At 39.0% G+C, this 22170-nt stretch overlaps 2 protein-coding genes across 2 annotated transcripts; both read left to right on the top strand.

Moving 5' to 3' along the window:
- The first annotated feature begins 11755 nt into the window (after nucleotides 1-11755).
- LOC104222374 (serine/threonine-protein phosphatase PP1 isozyme 2) lies at nucleotides 11756-18826 on the top strand. The gene is made up of 4 exons (XM_009773604.2): nucleotides 11756-12402; nucleotides 13499-14058; nucleotides 14129-14347; nucleotides 18527-18826. The coding sequence occupies exons 1-3, from the start codon at nucleotides 12204-12206 to the stop codon at nucleotides 14300-14302; spliced, it is 933 nt and encodes a 310-aa protein (XP_009771906.1). The 5' UTR covers nucleotides 11756-12203; the 3' UTR covers nucleotides 14303-14347; nucleotides 18527-18826.
- Nucleotides 18827-19587: 761 nt separating this feature from the next.
- Nucleotides 19588-21462, top strand: LOC104222375 (extensin). Its single transcript, XM_009773605.2, has one exon. The coding sequence runs from the start codon at nucleotides 19588-19590 to the stop codon at nucleotides 21460-21462; it is 1875 nt and encodes a 624-aa protein (XP_009771907.1).
- Nucleotides 21463-22170: the final 708 nt, after the last annotated feature.

The raw sequence follows: 22170 nt of genomic DNA, 5'->3' as shown, positions 1-22170 counted from the left end.
TTTGGAAGATTTGTAATAGTTGGGTAAATGTTGGAATTCCGTAAATGATGAGTCAATCCCATACCTATTGCGTCAATCCCGTACTTATTGAGTCAGTCACGTGCATGTTGAGTCAATTTAGTAATTGATTGGTATGTTCTGCCCGTTACAACTATTTATTGCATTTATTGTATGTTACATAATTGATTTGTAACTGATGGCATAATGATGGTGTAATGATCCGACCTGTTGTTTTAAGAATTTATGCCCCTATCCCCTATTAACTGCATTCCCGTGTTTGTTTATGCTATTGTGAGTTGCCGAGAGGAATTATTTGGAGTTTCAGAGAGTTTTGGGACACTTGGTCCCTAAATGAGAGCTTAAGTTCTCGAAATTTAACCGTAGTCGGAACAGTGTAACGACGGTCTCGGAATGGAACTTCGATAGTTCCGTTAGCTCCGTTGGGTGATTTCGGATTTAGGAGCATGTTCAGATTGTGTTTTGGAGGTCTGTAGGTAATTTAGGCTCGAAATGCCGAAAGTTGAATTTTTTAAGTTTCCGGTTCGATAGTGAGATTTTGATCTGAGGGCCGGAATGGAATTCCGGAAGTTAGAGTAGCTTCGTAGTGTTGAATGTGACTTGTTTCAGGTCATTCGGACGAGGTTTGATAGACTTTTTGATCGAAAGCGTAATTTGAGAGTTTTTGGAATTCTTAGGCATGAATCCGATGTAAAATTTGTATTTTGATGTTATTTTGAGCTTCTGAAGATTGGAACAAGTTTGAATGATGTTTTAGGATTGGTTGACATATTTGGTTGAGGTCCTGGGGTCTCGGGTGTGTTTCGGGGTGGTTTTGGATCATTTCGGGCTGTTTTGCAATAGTTGAAGCTGGTGTCTGGTGTTGTTCTTCGCGTCCGCGAAGGTCCTCTCGCGTTCGCGAAGAAGGATTTGGCTTCTAAGATTTTGTTCTTCGCGTTCGCTAAGAGAGCCTCGCGTTCGTGAAGAAGAAGAAGAAATTTTGTTGCGCAGGTCTTAGTTCGGAGGCTCACATCTCTCAATCTACAATGAATTTTGAGATGATTCAAAAACGAAAGTTGTAGCTCTTTGAATCTAGTTTCAAGAAACATATTATAATAGTTATTTGGACATCTACATCAAACGTTATAGCCATTATACTAGAGACTGTCCGAGAAGAGTTTGAAATATAATTTTTGGGAAATTTTGTTCTTCGCGTTCGCACAAATCCCTGGGCAGCATAATAAAGTCCAAACTCATCTCACTCTTCCATTTTTGGACCAAGGGAGCTCGGGTGAGGCACTTTTTTGAGAGATTTTCCAAAAAAACATCGGGGTAAGTGTTCTTAACTCAATTTTGGTTAGATTACTCGAATCCATTGTTGTTTTTAACATTTAATTGGTGATTTTAGTTGGTAAAATCTTGAAAACCCTCTTGGTTTAATTTGAAGATTTGAGGGTCGAGTTGATGTCGGATTTTGGTAAAATTGGTATGGTTAGACTCGTGGTTGAATGGGTTGTCGGATTTTGTGAGTTTTGTCAGATTTCGAGACGTGTTCCCTACAGGCGATTTTGAGTTAAATTTCGTATTTTGTTGGAAAATTAGTATTTTCATATGGAAGTAATTCCTATAATTTTTATTGACTGAATCGAATTGTTTATGACTAGATTTGAGAATTTTGAGCGCGAATTCGCGAGGCAAAGGCTTGTTGGAATTTTTAGTTGGTTGCAAAGCGAGGTAAGTGTTTGGTCTAACCTTAGCTTGAGGTATTAGGAGTTGTGTCATAATTGTTATGTGTTATTTATTGAGTACGACGTATAAGCATGGTGACGAGTATCTATACGTTGGTGTCAAGCATGCTCGTGAGTCTTACACTTTGATTAATGTCACTCCTATTTGACTTAACTGAAGAGTTTTGCCTCTCCTATTGTCATGTTATATTTTCATAACTACTTGACTCGTGTTGATTTCCTTGTTATTGACTTGTATATTGTGGGATCGTTGCTATGTGTTAGTTTTTCCGTTATTGAACTGTTTCCTGTATGCCAGTATTCTTTTTTGTGGTTATTCCTTTGAGCTGGTTCTACCATTTTCTCGTTATTTATAGCCCCTGAGTTGATTTACTTGTCTTACCTTGTAATATTGTCATTTGTTGTTGTTATATGTGTTACGGTGATGTTCGATCCTTCTGTTGTGATGTAACTGTTGATTCTGTTAGTTGCGTTGTGTATTTATTTTGGGACTACGGATGTGGGATTCCGGTAGCTCCCCTTTGTTTGTTTACTTTGGGACTACGGGTTAGATTCCCAGGAGATCCCCCTGCACATTTACTTTGGGACTATGGGTTAGATTCCCGGGAGATCCTCCTGCACATTTACTTTGGGACTACGGGTTAGATTCATGGAAGATCCCCCTGCACATTTACTTTGGGACTACTGGTTAGATTCCCGGGAGATCCCCCTGCACAGTTATATGGAACTACAGGAATGCACCCAGTAGATTCCCCCAGTACTGGGTATTTACATTTAAGACTATGGATCGGGATTCCGGTAGATCCCCGCGCATTATGTGTTGGACTACGGGACTGCACCCGGGAGATCCACTGGATATTTATATTTGGGGACTATAGGACGCTATCCTAGAAGATCCCCGGATGTTATCTCTGTGCTGAGTTGTACTCCTTCCGTGATTATTTTGTCTCCGTTGTAATTGTTGTTATCAATTCAAGTATTTTCATGGTTTAGATTCCTTTGTGGCTGTGACCCTTTGTGTGGGAATTCATAGTGTTGACAATACCTCGCCCTATTTGTTTTATATATATTCAATACTTCAAATTTCAACAATTGTTATATTTTAACTTAATTGATTTCTCAACTAAATTTTCCTTGAACCGTTTGTGGTTATACTTTACTTAAGAAGGAATTTCTACTAAGTTAATTTATCAAATCCCTTGGTAAAAGTAATAATTCATTCGATGTTGTATTCTAATTGAAACATGGTACTTTATTTATTCAAATGATTTCTAAAAATAACTTCATCTTTTCTTGATGAGTTTCAAATGGGTTTAGAAGTTGTACTCTACTTCTTGTTAAGTAAATGAGGCTCCGTGAACATTCTTAATTGTATTGGTTTATAGACCCTATGAACTGATTAACCTAAGAACGTTGTTGCGCAATGTGAGACAGAAATATGTGGGTACAAGGTGCCGGGGGAAATATTGTGATTTTTTTTATTTAATGGCATGTGAGTTGCCCGTGCGGCTATGATAGAAATATGGGTACGAGATGCCGTGAAAAAAAATATGAAAGATATTGGGCTGAGAGCTATATTATTTATGATTATGAAATGAGGTGTCACAATGTGACCTTTACTTGAAAGAATTATATTCGAAAGATGCTTGTTTGAAGGAAATATATTTGAAAGATATTTATAGTTGAAGGACTTGATTAATTGATTGCACTTGTATATATTATTTGTTGAGAAATATTTATGGTGTTTTGTTGCATGTTATTTATATCAATAGATGATCATTGTTGCCATTATTGTTATCTGCTTCCTATTATTTTTGTACGCTATATTGCACAGGTTTATTTGGTAGTCCGGTCCTAGCCTCATCACTACTTCACCGAGGTTAGGCTAGGCACTTACCAGCACATGGCGTCGGTTGTGCTGATACTACATTCTGTACTTTTTTGTGCAGATCCCAGTGTTGTAGACTTCGGACCGCAGTGAGATTTGTTGTTTCTTGTTCATCAGGCGACCCGAGGTGGTCCTGCAGGCGTCCGCAAGCCTTGGAGTCACCTTCTATCTACTATTCCTATTTCCTTCATATATTTTCCAAAGACAGTGTTGTATTTATTTCTTTCAGACCTTTATTTGTAGTACTCCTAGACAGTCTGTGAAGTTGTGACACCAGTCTTGGGTAGATTTGTTATGGATTGGTATTAGCAGTATTATTAAAACTTTACAATGCAGCCTTCCGCTTATTCAATTCAGTTCTTATCAAATTGTTGGCTCTTAACTATTATCGGATTAAAAATGAAACAAGGTAAATAATTTAGTTGGTTGGCTTGCCTAGCTTTCACTAGTAGGCGCCGTCACGACTCCCGAGGGCGGGAAATCCGGGTCGTGACAGATGTTAAATCCTATGTAATCGGGGATTAATAGATTCTTTCCTTGTTTGTAATTATGAGCTATTTTCCCGTACCTAATCTAGGGTTATTCAATGACGATCGGTTCTGAATCTAACATGCACAGTATGAGTATGTTCTGTCCCAATGGTGTTTCGTATATCATTCTTATATGTCATTCTTCACTTTTCTCATAACTTTTCTGACACGTGTCGGTATTTAATAGACCCATATGGAGAATCTCTTTTTCACTAATACAGATATTCCCCCCACTTTTCGGTTACTCACTATGATGTGACCAGAAAGTGGAAGATTTTATCATTTTTCACCCTCGCATTTGCCTCATTAAAAACCTTACCGAAAAAACAGAATTGGGATAAAAATCGGGCGAAAAAAAAAGAGTGCAGAACTAAGGGATTCAGATGATAACTCTGCCACTTATTTTCCTTTCGTCAATAAATAATCGGTCGATGCAGAAAAAGTACCACTACCACAGAAAGTTTGGTCTCGAATTTTTAATGTTCATCTAGAACTTTTAATTTATAAGTTTTGACTCTTGGGTTTTTAATTGACCTGCAACTTTTATAACCTCGCAGTTGTAGGGACCGGAGATATTAATAACTAGAAATTTTGTACTTCTGGTTTAGATAAAGTGCGGGAATTTAATGCATCCGGTTAACTTTACGATCAGAAAACAATGCATCCGACCACTAGCCATTTCGTTGGATGATTTTAGAAGAAGAGTACTATGGGTACTGAACGACAGAGTGTTCTTGCACGTCTTCCAAAGAAAAGATTTGACAAGAGGAGAAGAAAGCTTTTCGAGGATAGTTAGAGTAATTCCCGAACCAATCCCTAGCCTACTCAGTTTCGTCTCCAAGCTAGATGATTTTTCCATTATCATGGTTGATGATAGAGAGAATTCATTGATTTGAGAAAGATACAAGTACTGCAAATATAAGTACTATAATCACGCTTATCTAGATATTATTTGGTAGTGTAGGAAATTTATCCGAGTACTAATTTTACTTGGAACTTTAAGAATTTATCTGAGTGCTCATATTTGGTTTTATAGACTTGAAATATATATATATATATATATATATATATATATATATATATATATATCTAGATGCATCTTTTCATGTGCGATGTCTTAAAGTTTCACCTTTGGGTGTCTGAATTTTAAATTAAAAAGGGCCCTTTTATATTTTTTAACGTTATGAAGAGGACATCTCATTTTCATTCAGGCATAAAATAGGATCGATTGATCTGAGTAGACTTTTAGTCTGTGGGAGTATTAATCCCAATAGGATTTATGGGAGTATTAAACTCAATAAGATTTACGGAGTATTGATCCCGAATAAATGTATATCTTAGTAGATTTATCCTGAATAGATATATAATCTGATTGGATGTTGAATCGAATTGGAGTATATGAACAGAGTCCCAAATAGAAAGGGACACATGTCCGAAATAATATTTGAGATTTTTATTAATATTTACAGAATAATCGATATGAGTCATAATACAAACAGCCATTAAGAAAGGCTTATATTTTTAACTTGAATGGTCGTTGTTGGACCGAATATAAGTCACATATTTGTTCAAAGTGAACTTTATTCTTGTGGCATATTTGTGTATATTTATTTTGATTTAGATATAAAACTCTCATTTTTTTATCAGATGATTCTTGACTCTGGATCTCTACAAAACGATGGTAATACCCTATCAAACCAAGAGAACTCTGGATCTCAGTAGCTGAAGACGGTCTGGGCCAACTTTGCACTGCTTAAACCTTCTTCGGATCTACCTTGATCCCCTCACTCGACACCGCATGACCTAAAAATACCACTGAATCAAGCTAGAATTCACACTTTGAAAAATTTGCATGCAACTTCTTTTCTCTCAAGGTTTGGAGCACGATCCTTATGTGCTGCTCATGATCCTCCCGGCTCCGTGAGTACACCAAGATTTTATCAATAAATACAATGATGAATGAATCAAGATAGGGATAGAGTACACTATTCATAAAGTGCATGAATGTTGCTGGGGCATTGGTTAGCCCAAATGACATCACAAGGAACTCATAATGACCATACCGAGTCCTAAAAGTAGTCTTCGGAATATCCTGATCCCAAATCTTCAACTGATGATAGCCTGACTACAAATCAATCTTTGAGAACATTTTAGCACCCTGTAGCTGATCAGATAGGTCATCAATGTGTGGCAATAGATACATGTTGTTCATCGTGACCTTGTTCAACTACTGATAATAAAGACACATGTGCATAGAACTATCCTTCTTCTTTGCAAACAAGACCGGAGCACCCCCAAGGTGACACACTAGGCCAAATAAACCCTTATCAAGCAACTCTTGCAACTACTCCTATAACTCCTTCCACTCTGTTGTGGCCATATGATATGGCTGAATAGAAATAGATTGAGTGTCCCTATCGGGAGGCATGCCCGGAAGATCTGCCAAAAATACATTTGGATACTCTCTCACTACCGGAACTGACTCAACGGTAGGAGTATTAACACTGGCATCTCTCACAGAGGATAGATATGCATCACACCCCTTCCCAACAATCCTATGTGCCTTAAGAAAGGACATAACCCTGCTAGGAACATAATCCAAAGTACCTATCCACTCTACCTGCGGTAAACCTGGCATAGCCACTATCTTGGCGTGACAATAAAGAATAACATGATAGGGCGACAACCAGTCCATGTCCAAAATAACATCAAAGTCTACTATACTGAGCAACAATAGATCAACTCTAGTCTCAAAACCACCAATAATAACTAAACACGACTGATACCCACATTCAACAATAATAGAATCTCTCATAGGTATGGACACATAAATAGGAGAACTCAAAGAATCACGAGATATCCCCAAATACAGAGCAAAGTAAGATGATACATATGAAATAAGTGTAGCCTAGATCAAATAAGATTGATGCATCTCTATGACAAATCGGAACAATACCTGTGATAATTGCGTCTGATGCAACCGACTCCATCCTACCCAAAAAAGCATAACATCTGGCCTGACCTCCACCTCCAACTGGTTATGTAGGTGGATCGGCAACTAAAGTAGTAACCACGACCTGAGAAGTCTGGGGGCCCTGTGGAATATGTGGAGCCTGAGTAGTCTATGAAGGTGCACCCCTCCTGAGTCCGGGGCAGTCCCTCACCATGTGATGAGTATTACCACACTCAAAATAAGTTCTCAGGGGACGTGGCTGCTGAAACTGGCTTGGGCCTAGTCGGCTGGACTGACCATTGAAAGCACCCTGTGCAGGAGGTACACTAGACAATAGCGGTGCATAATAAGAAACCAGAGGCCTGGGAGTAGATCGAGTACCACCAGAAGCTGGAAGAGCTAAATGAACTGGACGGCTCACATAGCGTCTACCATGACGGGCTGCAACTGGGGCACGAGAACCACTATATCCTCCAGAATCATGAGGCCTCTTGGCCTCCTTATCCTCCCTCTCCCAGCCCCGCATGCCCTCAAATCTTCGTGCGATCTCTACCTCCTGCTGATATGGGGTATCTCTCTCCAACTCTTGAGCCATGCTGTATATATTACCATAGTTGAGCCCCTCGATAAATTGGCGGACTTGCTCTCTGAATGTGGAAACCAAGGCTAGTGCATGTATGGACAACTCACTAAATATGACCGCATACTCTAACACGGCCATAGCACCCTGGCACAACTGCTTAATCTCCGCACGCTATGCATTCTGAAGGCTTTGGGGGAAAAACTCTCCCAAGAACACCTCTGAAAACTGAGCCCATGTGAGTGAAGCTACCTCGGCTAGGCTACCCTCCTCATAAGCCCGCCACCACTGGTATGTTGGTCCCAACAGCTGGAAAGTAGTGAAAGCAACCCCGCTCGTCTCCATTATAACCATGGTACGGAGAATACGATGACACTTCTCCAAAAAATCCTATGCATCCTCTATAGCTAGACCGTTGAGAGTAGCGGTGGTACTTCTTGTACCTCTCGAGTCTGAGCTGCTCCTCCTCAGATGCTGCTACCCTAACCTCTGGCTGAACTAGGACAACCGGCTGCACTATTATAACCTATAGGACCTAGTAAACATGGACTCGCTGCTCTGAGGTACGGGCCACGGGGGTATGTGCTCCTCCCCCAGTCTGAGATGTGGTTGGTGCAAGTGGAATCAACCCCGCCTGAGATAGAGTACCAAACATGCTCAAGAAATTGTGCGAGGGTTTCCTAAAGTGCATGGGTAGCAACAGGCGCCTCCGGTGCCTACCCCCCAACTGGGGCTACTAGTGGCTCCTCTGTCGTAGCTCGGATAGGTGCTCTAGCTGCACCACGTGCCCCTCCTTAGCCTCTACCCTGGCCCCGGCCTCTTACGGCTCTAGCAGGGGGCGCGGGTGTCTGATTGTCGGATCCTGCGGTGCATGTCCTCACCATATGTGAAAGAATAAAAAGATAAAGATTCAAAATTTTGAAGTCAACAAATTCGCATAATAAGGAATCAAAGAAGTGAAGTCAAAGATAAGTACAGATGTCTCTGTACCAATCCGTGAGAATCTACTAAACCTGCCTGTGACTTGTAATACCTATAAACCTAGGGCTCTGATATCAACTTGTCACGACCCCAACTTTCCTCTGTAGGATGTCGTGATGATACTTAGTCTCTAAGACTAGGTAAGCCTAATATACATACAGAATTTAACTGAAATAGTAATAAAACATCAAATTTAACCAATAGCTATGATATAACAAGGACTTTGCAACTCAACTAAATAGAACTCCCAAAATCCGGTGATACGGAGTCACAAGCTCAATATGAGTATATTGAACATCCCTATACAACAATATCTAATACAAGGGGAATAAAATAGAACTAGATAGAGAGTGACTCCGAGGCCTGCAAACTCCGGTAGGTATACCTTGAAGTCTTCGATCCAAGCTCGACTCACTGGTGCCTAGGCTGATATGAGGTACCTGGATCTGCACAAAAAGATATGTAGAAGTGTAGCATGAGTACATCACAACGATGCCTAGTAAGTATCAAGCCTAACCTCGGTAGAGTAGTGACGAAGTCGGGTCAAGGCACCTACTGGAATAAATAAGGAAACTGAGCAGGTATAGTATAACATGATAATGAAAACAAGGGAAATGATGCAGGGAAGAGATATAACAAGAATAGCTACACTAAGATTAAGGCAATTAAGACATCACGGAAGAAACACATAATAAAAATACCAAGGAATGATGCAACTAAAATACAAGTAATGTAAATAAAAGTTATTAACAAGAATCACTACCGAGCTACCGCCTTGTGGTCTCATTTCATAAATAATCACAATCTTTTTTTATATCACTGTGGTAGCCTTGTATTTAGTTTGAACATCCGGTAGTGATTCAAGCCTATTGAAACTATGAACATCTGACTTCCAAAACTAACATCGATTCATACCAAAATAACTCCGATTGATCTCAAATTTTGCACACAAGTCATAAATGACATGGAGGACCTATTCCAACTTTCGGAATCGGTGTCCGACCCTGATATCAATAAAGTCAACTCTCGGTCAAACTTCTCAACCTTCCAAACCTTCAACTTCTAACTTCGCCAATTCAAGACGAAATGACCTACGGACCTCCAATTCAATATCCTGACACGCTCTTAAGTTTAAAATTACCATATGGAGCTATTGGAACAGTCAAAACTCCGTTCCGAAGTCGTTTACATAAAAGTCAAACTACGGTCAACTATTTCAACTTTAACTTCTAACTTTAGGACTAAGTGTCCATTTCACTCCTAAACTCACCCGAACCAAAACCAAACACCCGGCAAGTCACATAACTACAATACAATATAAAGGAGGCAATAAATAGGAACATTGAGCGAAAATACTCAAAACGACTGACCGGGTCATTACAAGGGCCTTACAAAATCTTGCAATTTAGTAAGTTGATTCCTTATATGTTCGGGAAGGTATAGATTTTTTCCAACATGTGAAGAAAATCTCGTGTCTCTTTGCTCAGGCCTAAATTTTTAGATTTTTGCGTTCAGGTTCAAATCTCCTAGGAATCACCTCTGTTCGATCTCCAAACCTATAATTTCATTCCTTAGTTCCGAAAAGGTCCGACGTTGTTCTTCTAACTCCTTCGATCAGATTCAAATCACCTCCGTTTGGTTTCCAAGCCTATTTTTTGACATCCTATGAATGCCGATTCAACTTACCGTGTCTTCTTCTATTTGAATCCTTGTGTTGTAACGGTTATTCATATCATTCTCTTGAGATAATTGGGAATCCTGAAGGTGTTCTATCCACTCGTTCTGTTCCTTGATCTATTTCTATAAGGTTAGAACTAAATTTTGCAAATCAAAATTACCTGGTGTATCTAAACCTCATGTTCCAGAACTGTTTGGCGCAAATTCATTATAATCAACTCCGGTACTAATAGTTACACTACCAATATATCTAGTACCGATGTCCATTCTCCATTTTTCTCTTGTTCGTTGCTTACCTAACATTATCATGACTATTCTTTTATTTTCATTTTTCCTGGTAAAGCCATCTCCGACTCGATTATCCTCAACTGTGTCGATTAGTAAATTTCGGCCATGATGAAGGTTTAAACTAAAAACAAGAAAAGATTAACAAAAATTGTTAGTATCTTTGGATGAATAGAAAATGTGCTTGAAGTCCCAACAACGGAACCAAATTGTTTAACCTAAAAATTTTTTAAAGTCAAAATAATTAATTTTGTATGATGGGCCACAAACATCCAATTCGTTTTGAAAGGTATAAATTTTCATTAATACAATGTGATAGAGATGAGGAAAATAAATTCAATAACATATAATATAATAAAATAAAGCAGAGAAGAAATAATTTTTATTGGATGATGCTTGATAGGATGGTGAGCCGAACAAAGCTTGAAGAACTGCACTATGACTAACTTGGGAGCAAGATGCTATGAATTACAATATATAGAATTGTAGAGAAGAAAATTAGATTCTTACAATGATGATAAAGTGTGTTTATTTATAGGAACAAATTTAAGTAACTAATGAGTTAATCCCGTACCTGCTGAGTCAATCTCGTGCATGTTGAGTCAATTTCGTAATTGATTACTTTGTTCTGTCCGTTACAACTATTTATTGCATTTATTGTACATTACATAATTGATTTGTAACTAATGGTGTAATTTTGGTAAATCCCATGGAATTCAGGATTAATTGATTCTTTTCTCATTTGTAACTATGAGCTATTCTCACGTACCTGATCCGATGCTATTCTATAATGATCAGTTCCGAGGCTAATATGCACGGTACGAGTATGTTCAGCTCCAAAGGTGATTCATGTATCATCTTTACATGTCATTCTTCACTTTTCTCATAACTTTGCTTACACATATCGCCATTTAATAGATCCACGTGGCGAGTCTATTTTTCACTAATACAATAGACAAATCAAGTAATGGAATTCATTCTTTTAGTAATAAAAATATTAGTCTTTCTAACAAATTATTATTTTTTCCTTTTCCCCTGCTAAGGGTAACGGGTAAGAAGAAGAAAGAATAAAATGAAAATAAATAAATGAATTTGATGTGAAGTAGTATTATTTTCGGGGATATCTATCAAAAAGCAATCCCAAAAACAGAGTCAACGATGGGCGAGCAGGTGGTCAAGTGGCTTCAACGGTGACCTTTTTAAAGGAAACCCTAGATTCTGATTGAACCTTAGAATATCAGATTTATAGCAATTACACTTATCATTTAGCAAAGAGCCACAAAAGAGGGTCTCAAGGGCGGCAAGGATTCATCGACTCCGACATCGGAGTTGCAGCCCCCCATCCACCCCCGTACCCCAAATATATCTCACACATCATCCTCATTCTCTATTATCCCACCAATAATATAACCCATCAAAATCAAACCTTTACTCTTTATTGTTTGTTTCTCCACAAGAAAAATGGGTTCTTGCGAAAAGCTGTAAACCCCATTTTCTAGTTTTTCATTTTCTTGTGATTCTTTGCTTTTTATTGGGGTTTTAGGTTTTGTTTAGGGGGAGGGTGATGGCTCAAAATGGGCAAGGGATAGAACCTGCAGTTCTTGATGATATAATCAACAGGCTTTTGGAGTTTAGGAATGCAAGAACTGTTAGGCAGGTTCAGCTTTCAGAAGCTGAGATTCGATCCCTCTGTACTGCTTCTAAAGAAATCTTCCTTCAGCAGCCCAATCTTTTGGAACTTGAAGCCCCTATCAAGATCTGTGGTAAATCCCTGTTCTACCCCACTTATTTCACTTACTTTGTATAGGCCTATCGTTATGACATGTATGTTGGGCATATTAGTTTTACATTTTTTTGCTTGAGCGACTATTCCACCGCGTACCTGCTATCTCCCACCAGTACAGAAATCACCTAATGTTCTTCTACATGTAATTAATCTTTACTGCTTAGGGGTAGTTGCATAGTTGCATTTGATTTTCTCAAACCCCTTGTAGTGGTAATGTTTGAGGACCTTAAGTTTGTCTTTTATGTGTTTATTCGACATTGTTAAATGCAATAGGTTATTGATGAATTTGAAAGTTGAGTTTCCTTGTGTTGAAACGTGCATGTCTGAGTCAGGATAAGATGAAAAACTGCTTCTTTAAGTTTAATAAACTGTGATTTTATTTTGAGTTTTTAAAGGTTGATTGCCAGTTTGCCCACTCATCTTTTATATTGGCTTACTAGTAGGCGTGTGGCTTGTATTTTTAGTGTAAAAAGGGTACTATTGATATACTTATGGGAGATAGTTGAATGCTAATATCTGCTTTTGGATGGCATTGCCTTTGATATACTGCATATCCTGTTCGTAGTGCCCATTTTGTCTTTAGTAAGTAGCATGGCACTTTCTATGTTTTCTGATAGGATTACCAGGTTCTTGATTAATCTATTTTGCTGAAGTTTGATAGGACATGGGAGGGTTTAGAGTCCTTGTGTTTATCATTGAAATTGGTCTTCTAGTTCCTGAGAGATTGAGAATTACAGTGTCTAGAAATCCTAACTTGTCGTGCCTTGTAAATTGATTGTACTATGCTTTCTTTGTGATCCTGCTGTCATTATTCTAATATCTTAAGTATTCTAGTGTATACTGTATCTATATAATATGTCTTATATCATGAAGTCTTTTTATTTCCTAATAGGATTATTTTTTTCGCTAACTTTTTCTGTCCTCTACATTAAATTCCTCTCACGTCTCTGTTTCTTTGTTGAGGCATAAGTGGGTTTGTTGGGTCAGACAGTCATCATCAATCCTTCTTGTATTTGGTGAAGCTTATTAATCTATCGCCTTTTTTTCTTTTTCTTTTTTGTTCTGGATTCTAGGTGACATTCATGGGCAGTACGGTGATCTTCTGAGGCTTTTTGAATATGGTGGATTTCCTCCCGAGGCTAATTATTTGTTTTTAGGGGACTATGTTGACCGTGGCAAACAGAGTTTGGAAACTATATGCCTTCTACTTGCTTACAAAATTAAATACCCGGAGAACTTCTTTCTGTTAAGAGGGAATCACGAATGTGCTTCTATTAACCGGATATATGGATTTTATGATGAATGCAAGCGCCGATTTAATGTGAGGCTGTGGAAGACCTTCACTGATTGTTTCAACTGTCTTCCTGTGGCAGCTCTCATAGATGATAAAATACTTTGCATGCATGGTGGTCTTTCTCCTGATCTAACAGACTTAGATGAGATAAGGAATTTACCTCGTCCAACAGATATTCCAGACTCCGGTTTGCTTTGCGATTTACTTTGGTCAGATCCTAGTAGGGAAGTTAAAGGTTGGGGTATGAATGACAGGGGTGTCTCATACACCTTTGGTTCTGATAAAGTGGCAGAATTCTTGATGCAACATGATATGGACCTTGTTTGTCGTGCCCATCAGGTATTTCCTTTTTAACTTTTGGTCTCCGCTTTTTAGTTCCTTGTATTGACTAATATATTCTCTTGCCCAGGTTGTGGAGGACGGCTATGAATTTTTTGCTGAAAGGCAGCTAGTCACAATATTTTCTGCACCAAACTACTGTGGCGAATTTGATAATGCTGGTGCTATGATGAGTGTGGATGAAAATTTGATGTGCTCTTTTCAGATTCTGAAGCCAACAGATAGAAAACCTCGGTTCTTATGAAGCAAAAGATGATAGCTTATATCTGTGCTCTCCAGGGAACCTAAGGTCAGTGTATTTGACACATAGGTGTAATGATCATATCAGGAAACCCCTGTCCTTCATTGATCTTGTTTCTGTGCCATAAATAAAATATGCCTATGCTGATCTCATATTATGCATATGTACCAGAGATAGAAAATGCCTCCAGCTATCCCTTCTTTCAAAAAAAATGTGATTATGGGTCGTGCTCATTTCCCTTCCCCCGCTAGAAAAAATGAATGTTATTTGTTGATATTCTTTGCTTTGTATTTCATTCATACTGACCATTCTTTAACTGGAAAAGTTAACCTGCTTCAAGTCCTAAAAGTTTTACCACGTAATGTTACTATCTTATATGGTTAAGTTTACCATCTGTAAATCCTAAGGGGTCGTTTGGTTGCTAGTTAGAGCTATGCAAGTATTAGTAATGTAGGGCAAGTTATGTAGGGATTAGTTATGCAGGGATTTGTTATTCAGAGATTACTTATGTAGGGTTTAATCATGTAGGGTTTTGTTATGCATGGTTTAGAAAGGGAGTCTTGGCGTAACTGGTAAAGTTGCTGCCATGTGACCAGGAGGTCATGGGTTCGAGCTGTGGAAACTGCATCTTGCAGAAATGCAGGGTAAGACTGTGTACAATAGGCCCTTATGGTCCATCCCTTTTCCGGACCTCGAGCATTGCGAGAGCTTAGTGCACCTGACTGCCTTTTGTCTTTTTTTGTTTGTTATGCATGGTTTAATTATGAAAAGATTAGTTATGTAAGGATTTGTAATGCACGGATTTAGTAATTTATGGATTGTAATGTAGAGATTATATTTCGTTATAATTATGCAATGTGTAATTTAAAATAAATATGAGGGGTTTTTGGTCATTTGATTGTTTAATCCATATATTACTAATACATGTATTAGTTATTCCACGTTCTGCCTTGCATAAATAATTGTATAACTTATCCATTTATTACTTATACCCCTTATGGAAAAAGCAACCAAGCATAATATTAGTTATATTACTCCTAATACATAAATAACTTACCCTGTAACCAACTACCAAACGACCCCTAAAGCTTAACTACACGTATTATTGTATATCATATTGGTGTTTTACATTTTACTCTCTTCTTATTGTCCAGCAACTGTTTTTAACAGATCTCTATCAAAACCGACACTTCTTTCTCTTTATCTCTTTGCAAGTATGACTCCCTCAAGACCCATATTTCTTCACCTAATTCGTATCCAACTCTCACTGGATAAATGTGTGCTTGTATTGTGCATTTTAACTCCTTCTTTAGTCCTCTGCTTAGGGTCTGTGTTCTAAAGAGAAATTTTCCTGTGAAAATTCAATCTTTTCCATATTCGTTCTTCTTCAAAGTAGCTAAGGTGCTCTATAGGTACCCTCCCGTAATTATCCTAAAATTAAAAAGGCCCATCACCGATTGAGCAGAGTTATTCCCTTTTCTTTTGAAGCTGCTGTCCTCCTCTGCTTTAATGTTTCTCTAAAACTAGCGATTAAGTTTCTGGGGCCCCTTTTGTTGACGCTACATCATATGAATATTGGATCAAGACGATGACTAATCGTTAGGGGTTGCCTTTTGGAGGGATCATAAAGAATATCGATAAATTTGATCAACTTTATATGTTAGCTTCGTTTGTGGAGTAAAATTGAAAGTGCACGTGCAGTGATTTAGAAAGGATGACACTTTTGCCTTTTGGGGATGTAAGTATCACGGCACCATCTTAGTGCTGCTCCCTTTAATAATTTTTTCCTTTGATAAAAAATATTTGATTGAAAGGCCCTATATACGCTACATTGTAAGGCAAAAGCTTTACTGTGTAACTACTCTTTGCTACAAAAACATTGGTGATTTAAGATTGTATTTTACCAACTATTTTGTTCCAATTCAACATATATCTACCTTATACTATTTCTGTCTTTATTCCTTGCTCACAAAGTGAGTGACGACAAAACCTTACAATGGGCGATTGAAAGAAAAGGGGGGTATGGTGCTTATCACAAGACTTTTCAATCTTCAAAGTGGAAGAGACGAAGAGAGGAGAGGGAAGAGAAGGGATAAGGTGGATTATAGTCCTTATCATGCTTGTAAGGGCGTTTGAGCAACTTTTTGGCAAGTGCGTGGAGAGGTTTTCATGAGGGAAATTTTGTGCAAAACAAAAAATGTATTTGGATTCTTCTTTTTTGAAGTTTTTGGGTGTTCCTAGTAACTTTTTTTGGGAGGCTCTTTTCAACAGAAAAAAAAAGAAACTACTACAAAAGCTTGAGCAGACGAACAGATGGGCAATAGAGTCTTGTGTCGGATTGGTAAAGAAAGTAAAGGAATGATGTTATTATGGATTCCGGTAACATGTAACAAGTACTTATAGATTCTTGTGTTTGAATTTGTAAAGAAAATAAATGAATGGTGTTATTATGTATTCCAGTAATATTTAACAAATACTTAGTTATAGAATCTTGTGTCCGAATTTGTAAAGAAAGTAATGTAAAGGACTATAACAAACACTTTAATACAATAAGGGAATGATGTTATTATGTATTCAAGTAATATATAACAAACACTTAATTATTATAAGAAATGCATTGAGCATTCGTCATAAACAAAAATGCGTTGAGTATTTGGAAAGGTAAAACTATGCGTCAAAGTTATTCCTTCCATTTCTCATTTTGCATACTCATACTTCATCCTTCTTTCTTACTTCCACAATTAAAGTAAATTGTGAGGTACCAACCATCGTTTTCTGTAAGATTTTAAATGACACGTGATGTGTCAAGATTGTAGAACTGAGTTGTCAAGCCTCTCTGCGGATGAGAACTTCCTTGTCGTTTTCCTAAAATTGCATTTGATTAGTTGATTTTGTTTGGAAGCAAAACCTATACGCATTCACATCCACATATCTTCCTTTCATGAATTGTTACATCCACATATCTTCCTTTCATGAATTGTTGTCGATTTGATATTGTTGTCAAAGGAGGCTTCTTTAATGAAGGAAGACATGGATTAAGAGTAGATGAACATATGTAATGCAAGGAAAATAATTTTAAACAGAAGCAGCAGTGGTATGGTACTTTCTGTCTAAAAAAACAAAAGGAAAAACCAATTGTATGGAACAAAGGTTTAAAATTGACCATCAAGTAACTGAAGTAAAACTTCTTTCAATTAAGCTCAAAAATCATTTTAGATAACTGATTTAGACATAAAAGATGCAGTCTTAATTTTCTAGTTCAATTTATGACTGGCTTTTATACTAAATTTCTAATTTCCTATTGTTGTGCACTAACTTATTCATCCATAAAGTTCCTAACTTAATGCATTATTTTATTAGCAATATTTATTGTTTAGTAATGCTCTCTTAAGATAGAATCATGGATAGGCTTATGCTATAGTGCCTTGCTGGCTTCACCTAAGCACAGACTAAGGCGAAATGTCCTTCCTGTGTACTCCAAATTTCAGGGTGTAAGCGTGTTTTAATCGTCCTTTATCAACTATACGTTTCGTGAAATACAAAGTCTCAATCTGTCGGACATAATTATATTACAGCAAGGGAAGTATAAAATTTGAAACCGTCTTCAAGAACTGAAAGCCCTTTTTCTCATGATTTTACTAGTAAATGATCTTAACATCATATGGGGTCCATGTGAAATCTCATAATCTAGAAGACCTTTTTACTCTCTGATTGAGAAGTCTTGCATAGTCATTTCATCAAACTGAATGTACAGTACATGGAATTAGCGATCAAAAAAAGGAAAAAAGAATGTATCATACATGAATATGACATGTCAGCTATACAATTTTGTCAAACCTCAGCTACTTAACCTCTCAGAAGTGACACTTCATATTGCCAGTGGATTAAACGATGGATTAATCCTTAGAGGTGCATACCAAGGTGTACTTTGTAATGTTGATTATTCCCTGGGGATACCTATTCCTTTTTTTGTTCCATGATTCACGTTTTTTTTTTAGTATGAATATTGTAGCTAAAAACATTACATGTTTAACAATCGTGCTACTGTTTGATTTATAACAGCAAAAAATGCCTAAGTTCATCTAAATGGTTTAAAGGGCAATCTCTTATGTTGAATATAAGCTTGTCTCTTCATCAAAACAATCTTCTTAACTTTTGTATAGTTGTGCATGATGTATACTTGAAATGATTTGTAATTTGTATTCTGAACATGGTTGGTTTATGCAGAAATGCTTATGTGCTGGTAAAGAGCAGTCGAAGATGCTGGCTTTTGTAATGTTCATCATACAAGCATGTTTTCCGATGAAGGAAGCTGGCGGTCTGTTAAGGGCCATGTATTTTGAGATGAAAATTTACCTAACTGTAGTTTGTGTCGGTGGCCTCAAAGGCCAGAATCTTTATCCTCTGTATTTTCTTGGTGGTTCATTTATCTTATTTAAATTTGCTCGCGCAATCTATGATTTAACGTGTAAATACACTCTGTTTGTAATTGCAATGCAATCTTATTTAAGTGGTTGATACTAAAAAGTTTGCCTCCTTCCAGCCACCTTTCTAGTTTACCCTAATAATGTGGTACTTTATGTGAGCCGAATGGTTTGCTAGTATCTACTTCGTTATCTCAAGAAATGATAGTACCTTAGTGTTACTGGTTTCCCCTAATTATACGCCCAACAAAGGAGGAAAAATATAAAGAGAATTACACTCAAATGGGGTGTGATTTCTCAGTTGTAGCTGTATTCTTTGTCTGTTACTTGAGAGGTGCTTATTTTATGTTTATTTAACTACTTGCTGAGGAGCAATACATTCATTTTAAGTCGATATTGCTGGTCTTTTTTGCTCTGTGTGAATGTCGAAAGCTAACATAAATTGTTCAAGATTCAAGAAGGGGAAATCCACCGAACTCAGATTTCCGTTATATCAGGTTCACTGTTGTAAAACTAGACAAATAGTTTAGCTGTCCATTGAATTTTTTGAACAAACAAACAATATTGGGAATGTGAGAAGGTGATCTCACTCTACTTATAAGAAACATTCGGTCATTTAAAATACTACTGTAGTAATAGTTAAATAAATAAAGTAAAAACAAACCTCTTCCACTTTTTCATCCAGGCTTTGTGGATTGTCTGGGTTTGGACTTGTAAACTCTGCATGCGACATTCACTGATTATGTGGTGGATCTGGCAAGTGTCGTCTCTACTCAGGTATTTCCGTCCTGTTGAATGTCAACTATTACTATATATATGCCATGAAGATTGTACCGAGTTCTTACAACTGGCTAGCCATTACCAATGAAGCTAAGCACTTTATTTGCCTTGGTTTTATTGCTACAGAGCACCGCTATTCTTTCTTTAGTTGCTGCAGAAGCAACAACTCAATATGGTGGTTACCTTCCTCCGCCTGTTACCAGTCAACCACCACCAAGTTCTATTGGCTATCAACCGCCTAGTGCTCCGACAACAACACCACCTGGTCGTGGACATGTACCGTCGCCAAGGCACGCTCCACCTCGCCATGCCTACCCACCACCTTCTCATGGTCATTTACCACCATCTGTTGGCGGTCCTCCACCGCATAGAGGACACTTGCCGCCCTCTCGTGGGTTCAATCCCCCGCCATCTCCTGTGATTTCTCCAAGTCATCCGCCACCGTCCTATGGTGCACCTCCACCCTCTCATGGTGGCGGCCATCTACCATCGCATGGGCAAAGACCACCTTCACCTTCTCATGGACATGCACCACCCTCCGGAGGGCACACACCACCTAGAGGACAACACCCCCCAAGCCATCGTCAACCTTCACCTCCGAGTCGACATGGACATCCTCCACCACCTACATATGCACAACCACCGCCGACACCAATTTATTCGCCTTCTCCTCAAGTGCAACCACCACCGACTTACTCACCTCCTCCACCTACACACGTACAACCAACACCATCACCACCTTCACGTGGACATCAACCACAACCACCCACTCATCGACATGCACCACCTACTCATCGACATGCACCACCTACTCATCAACCTTCACCCCTAAGACATCTACCACCTTCTCCCCGTAGGCAGCCACAACCACCAACTTACTCACCTCCTCCACCTGCATATGCACAATCACCCCAACCCTCACCAACGTACTCGCCTCCTCCACCTACATACTCTCCACCACCACCATCACCAATTTACTCGCCTCCTCCACCTGCATACTCACCATCTCCACCACCAACACCAACTTTCTCGCCTCCTCCTCCAGCATACTCACCACCACCAACGTACTCCCCTCCTCCACCTACATATTTGCCACTGCCATCATCACCAATTTACTCGCCTCCTCCGCCCGTATACTCACCACCACCACCACCATCATATTCCCCTCCTCCACCTACATATTTGCCACCACCACCGCCATCATCACCAATTTACTCACCTCCTCCACCACCACCATCCTTCTCGCCACCTCCACCCACATATGGACAATCACCTCCACCTCCACCAGCGTATTCCCCTCCTTTGCCTGCACCACCAACATATTCTCCTCCTCCACCTACATACTCGCCTCCTCCCCCTACATATGCACAACCACCACCGCTTCCACCAACATACTCGCCTCCTCCACCTGCATACTCACCACCACCACCGCCAACGTATTCTCCTCCTCCACCTACATACTCGCCTCCTCCCCCTGCATATGCACAACCACCACCACCTCCACCAACATACTCACCTCCTCCACCTGCATACTCACCACCGCCACCATCACCAATTTACTCGCCTCCGCCTCCCCAAGTGCAGCCACCACCACCGACTTTCTCTCCTCCTCCGCCAAGACGAATTCACTTGCCTCCTCCTCCTCATAGGCAGCCACGGCCACCTACACCTACTTATGGCCAGCCACCATCACCACCGACTTTCTCTCCTCCTCCGCCAAGACAAATTCACTCACCGCCTCCTCCTCATTGGCAGCCACGAACACCTACACCTACTTATGGCCAGCCACCATCACCACCGACTTTCTCTGCTCCTCCGCCAAGACAAATTCACTCGCCGCCTCCTCCTCATAGGCAGCCACGACCACCTACACCTACTTATGGCCAACCACCATCACCACCAACTACATATTCACCCCCTTCTCCTCCTCCATATGGGCTTCTGCTTAGTACTCCATAAACTAGACCATCCACCCCACCAACAAACCTGCCACCTTCTACGTACCATGGCCCATTGCTACCACGTACCTCCTGTACACCATAAGAGCTGCATTTAGTCGCTAGTTGTTCCTTAATCAATAAAGGTCTGGTGTGTTTCTTACCGTTGTCTCACCAGAACAGCTATAAAGATCAATATTTCTTTCTGTTCTTTTACTATGAGTAGACAGGTATGAAGATCCTGTAATAAACTTCAAGTGTTGTGTAAGCTTGATTAAGTACTATTATGCAGTGTTTTTTGGCGACAGTCTAACTTTGTAAAACTAAATGATATGGCGGATCATCTTTGCTTCCAAAACGGAATTCAACCTGGTAATTTACTATAGACGATTCAAAACCTGATAGGAATAATCCCAAATTTAGAAGTTCAATGCTAAGAAGTCTCAAATTTTTACTCCAAAATATAGCTAAGCAAAATTTACGTTAATTTAGTCAATAATCAGAAAACAAGAGGGTTTAATGTTTTGACCATCTGTTCTCTCGTTACTATGCGACAAGAAGCTTATTGGATGTAATATTATACTGCCAAGCTATTCTGGATAACTTAATATCTCCAATGCAAACAGTCCAAGAAACTGCAGCAGCAGTAGTAGTTAACGTAAACCTTTTGGACATGCGAAAGAGAGTCAAAATAACGTGAGAGCTTTGCAACTACAATAATTTAGACTTT

Source organism: Nicotiana sylvestris, chromosome 6 (assembly GCF_000393655.2).
Source record: "Nicotiana sylvestris chromosome 6, ASM39365v2, whole genome shotgun sequence".
Classification (NCBI taxonomy): Eukaryota; Viridiplantae; Streptophyta; class Magnoliopsida; order Solanales; family Solanaceae; genus Nicotiana; species Nicotiana sylvestris.
Note: the sequence above shows the minus strand (reverse complement) of the source record. Positions and strands in the feature narration are given on the sequence as shown.

Excerpts from the sequence above, each read along its gene's own strand:
- LOC104222374 (XM_009773604.2), top strand. The coding sequence starts at position 12,204 with ATGGCTCAAAATGGGCAAGGGATAGAACCTGCAGTTCTTGATGATATA. Across the intron at positions 12,403-13,498 it reads AGCCCCTATCAAGATCTGTG|GTGACATTCATGGGCAGTAC; the intron begins GTAAATCCCTGT and ends TCTGGATTCTAG. Across the intron at positions 14,059-14,128 it reads TTGTTTGTCGTGCCCATCAG|GTTGTGGAGGACGGCTATGA; the intron begins GTATTTCCTTTT and ends TCTCTTGCCCAG.
- LOC104222375 (XM_009773605.2), top strand. The coding sequence starts at position 19,588 with ATGAAGCTAAGCACTTTATTTGCCTTGGTTTTATTGCTACAGAGCACC.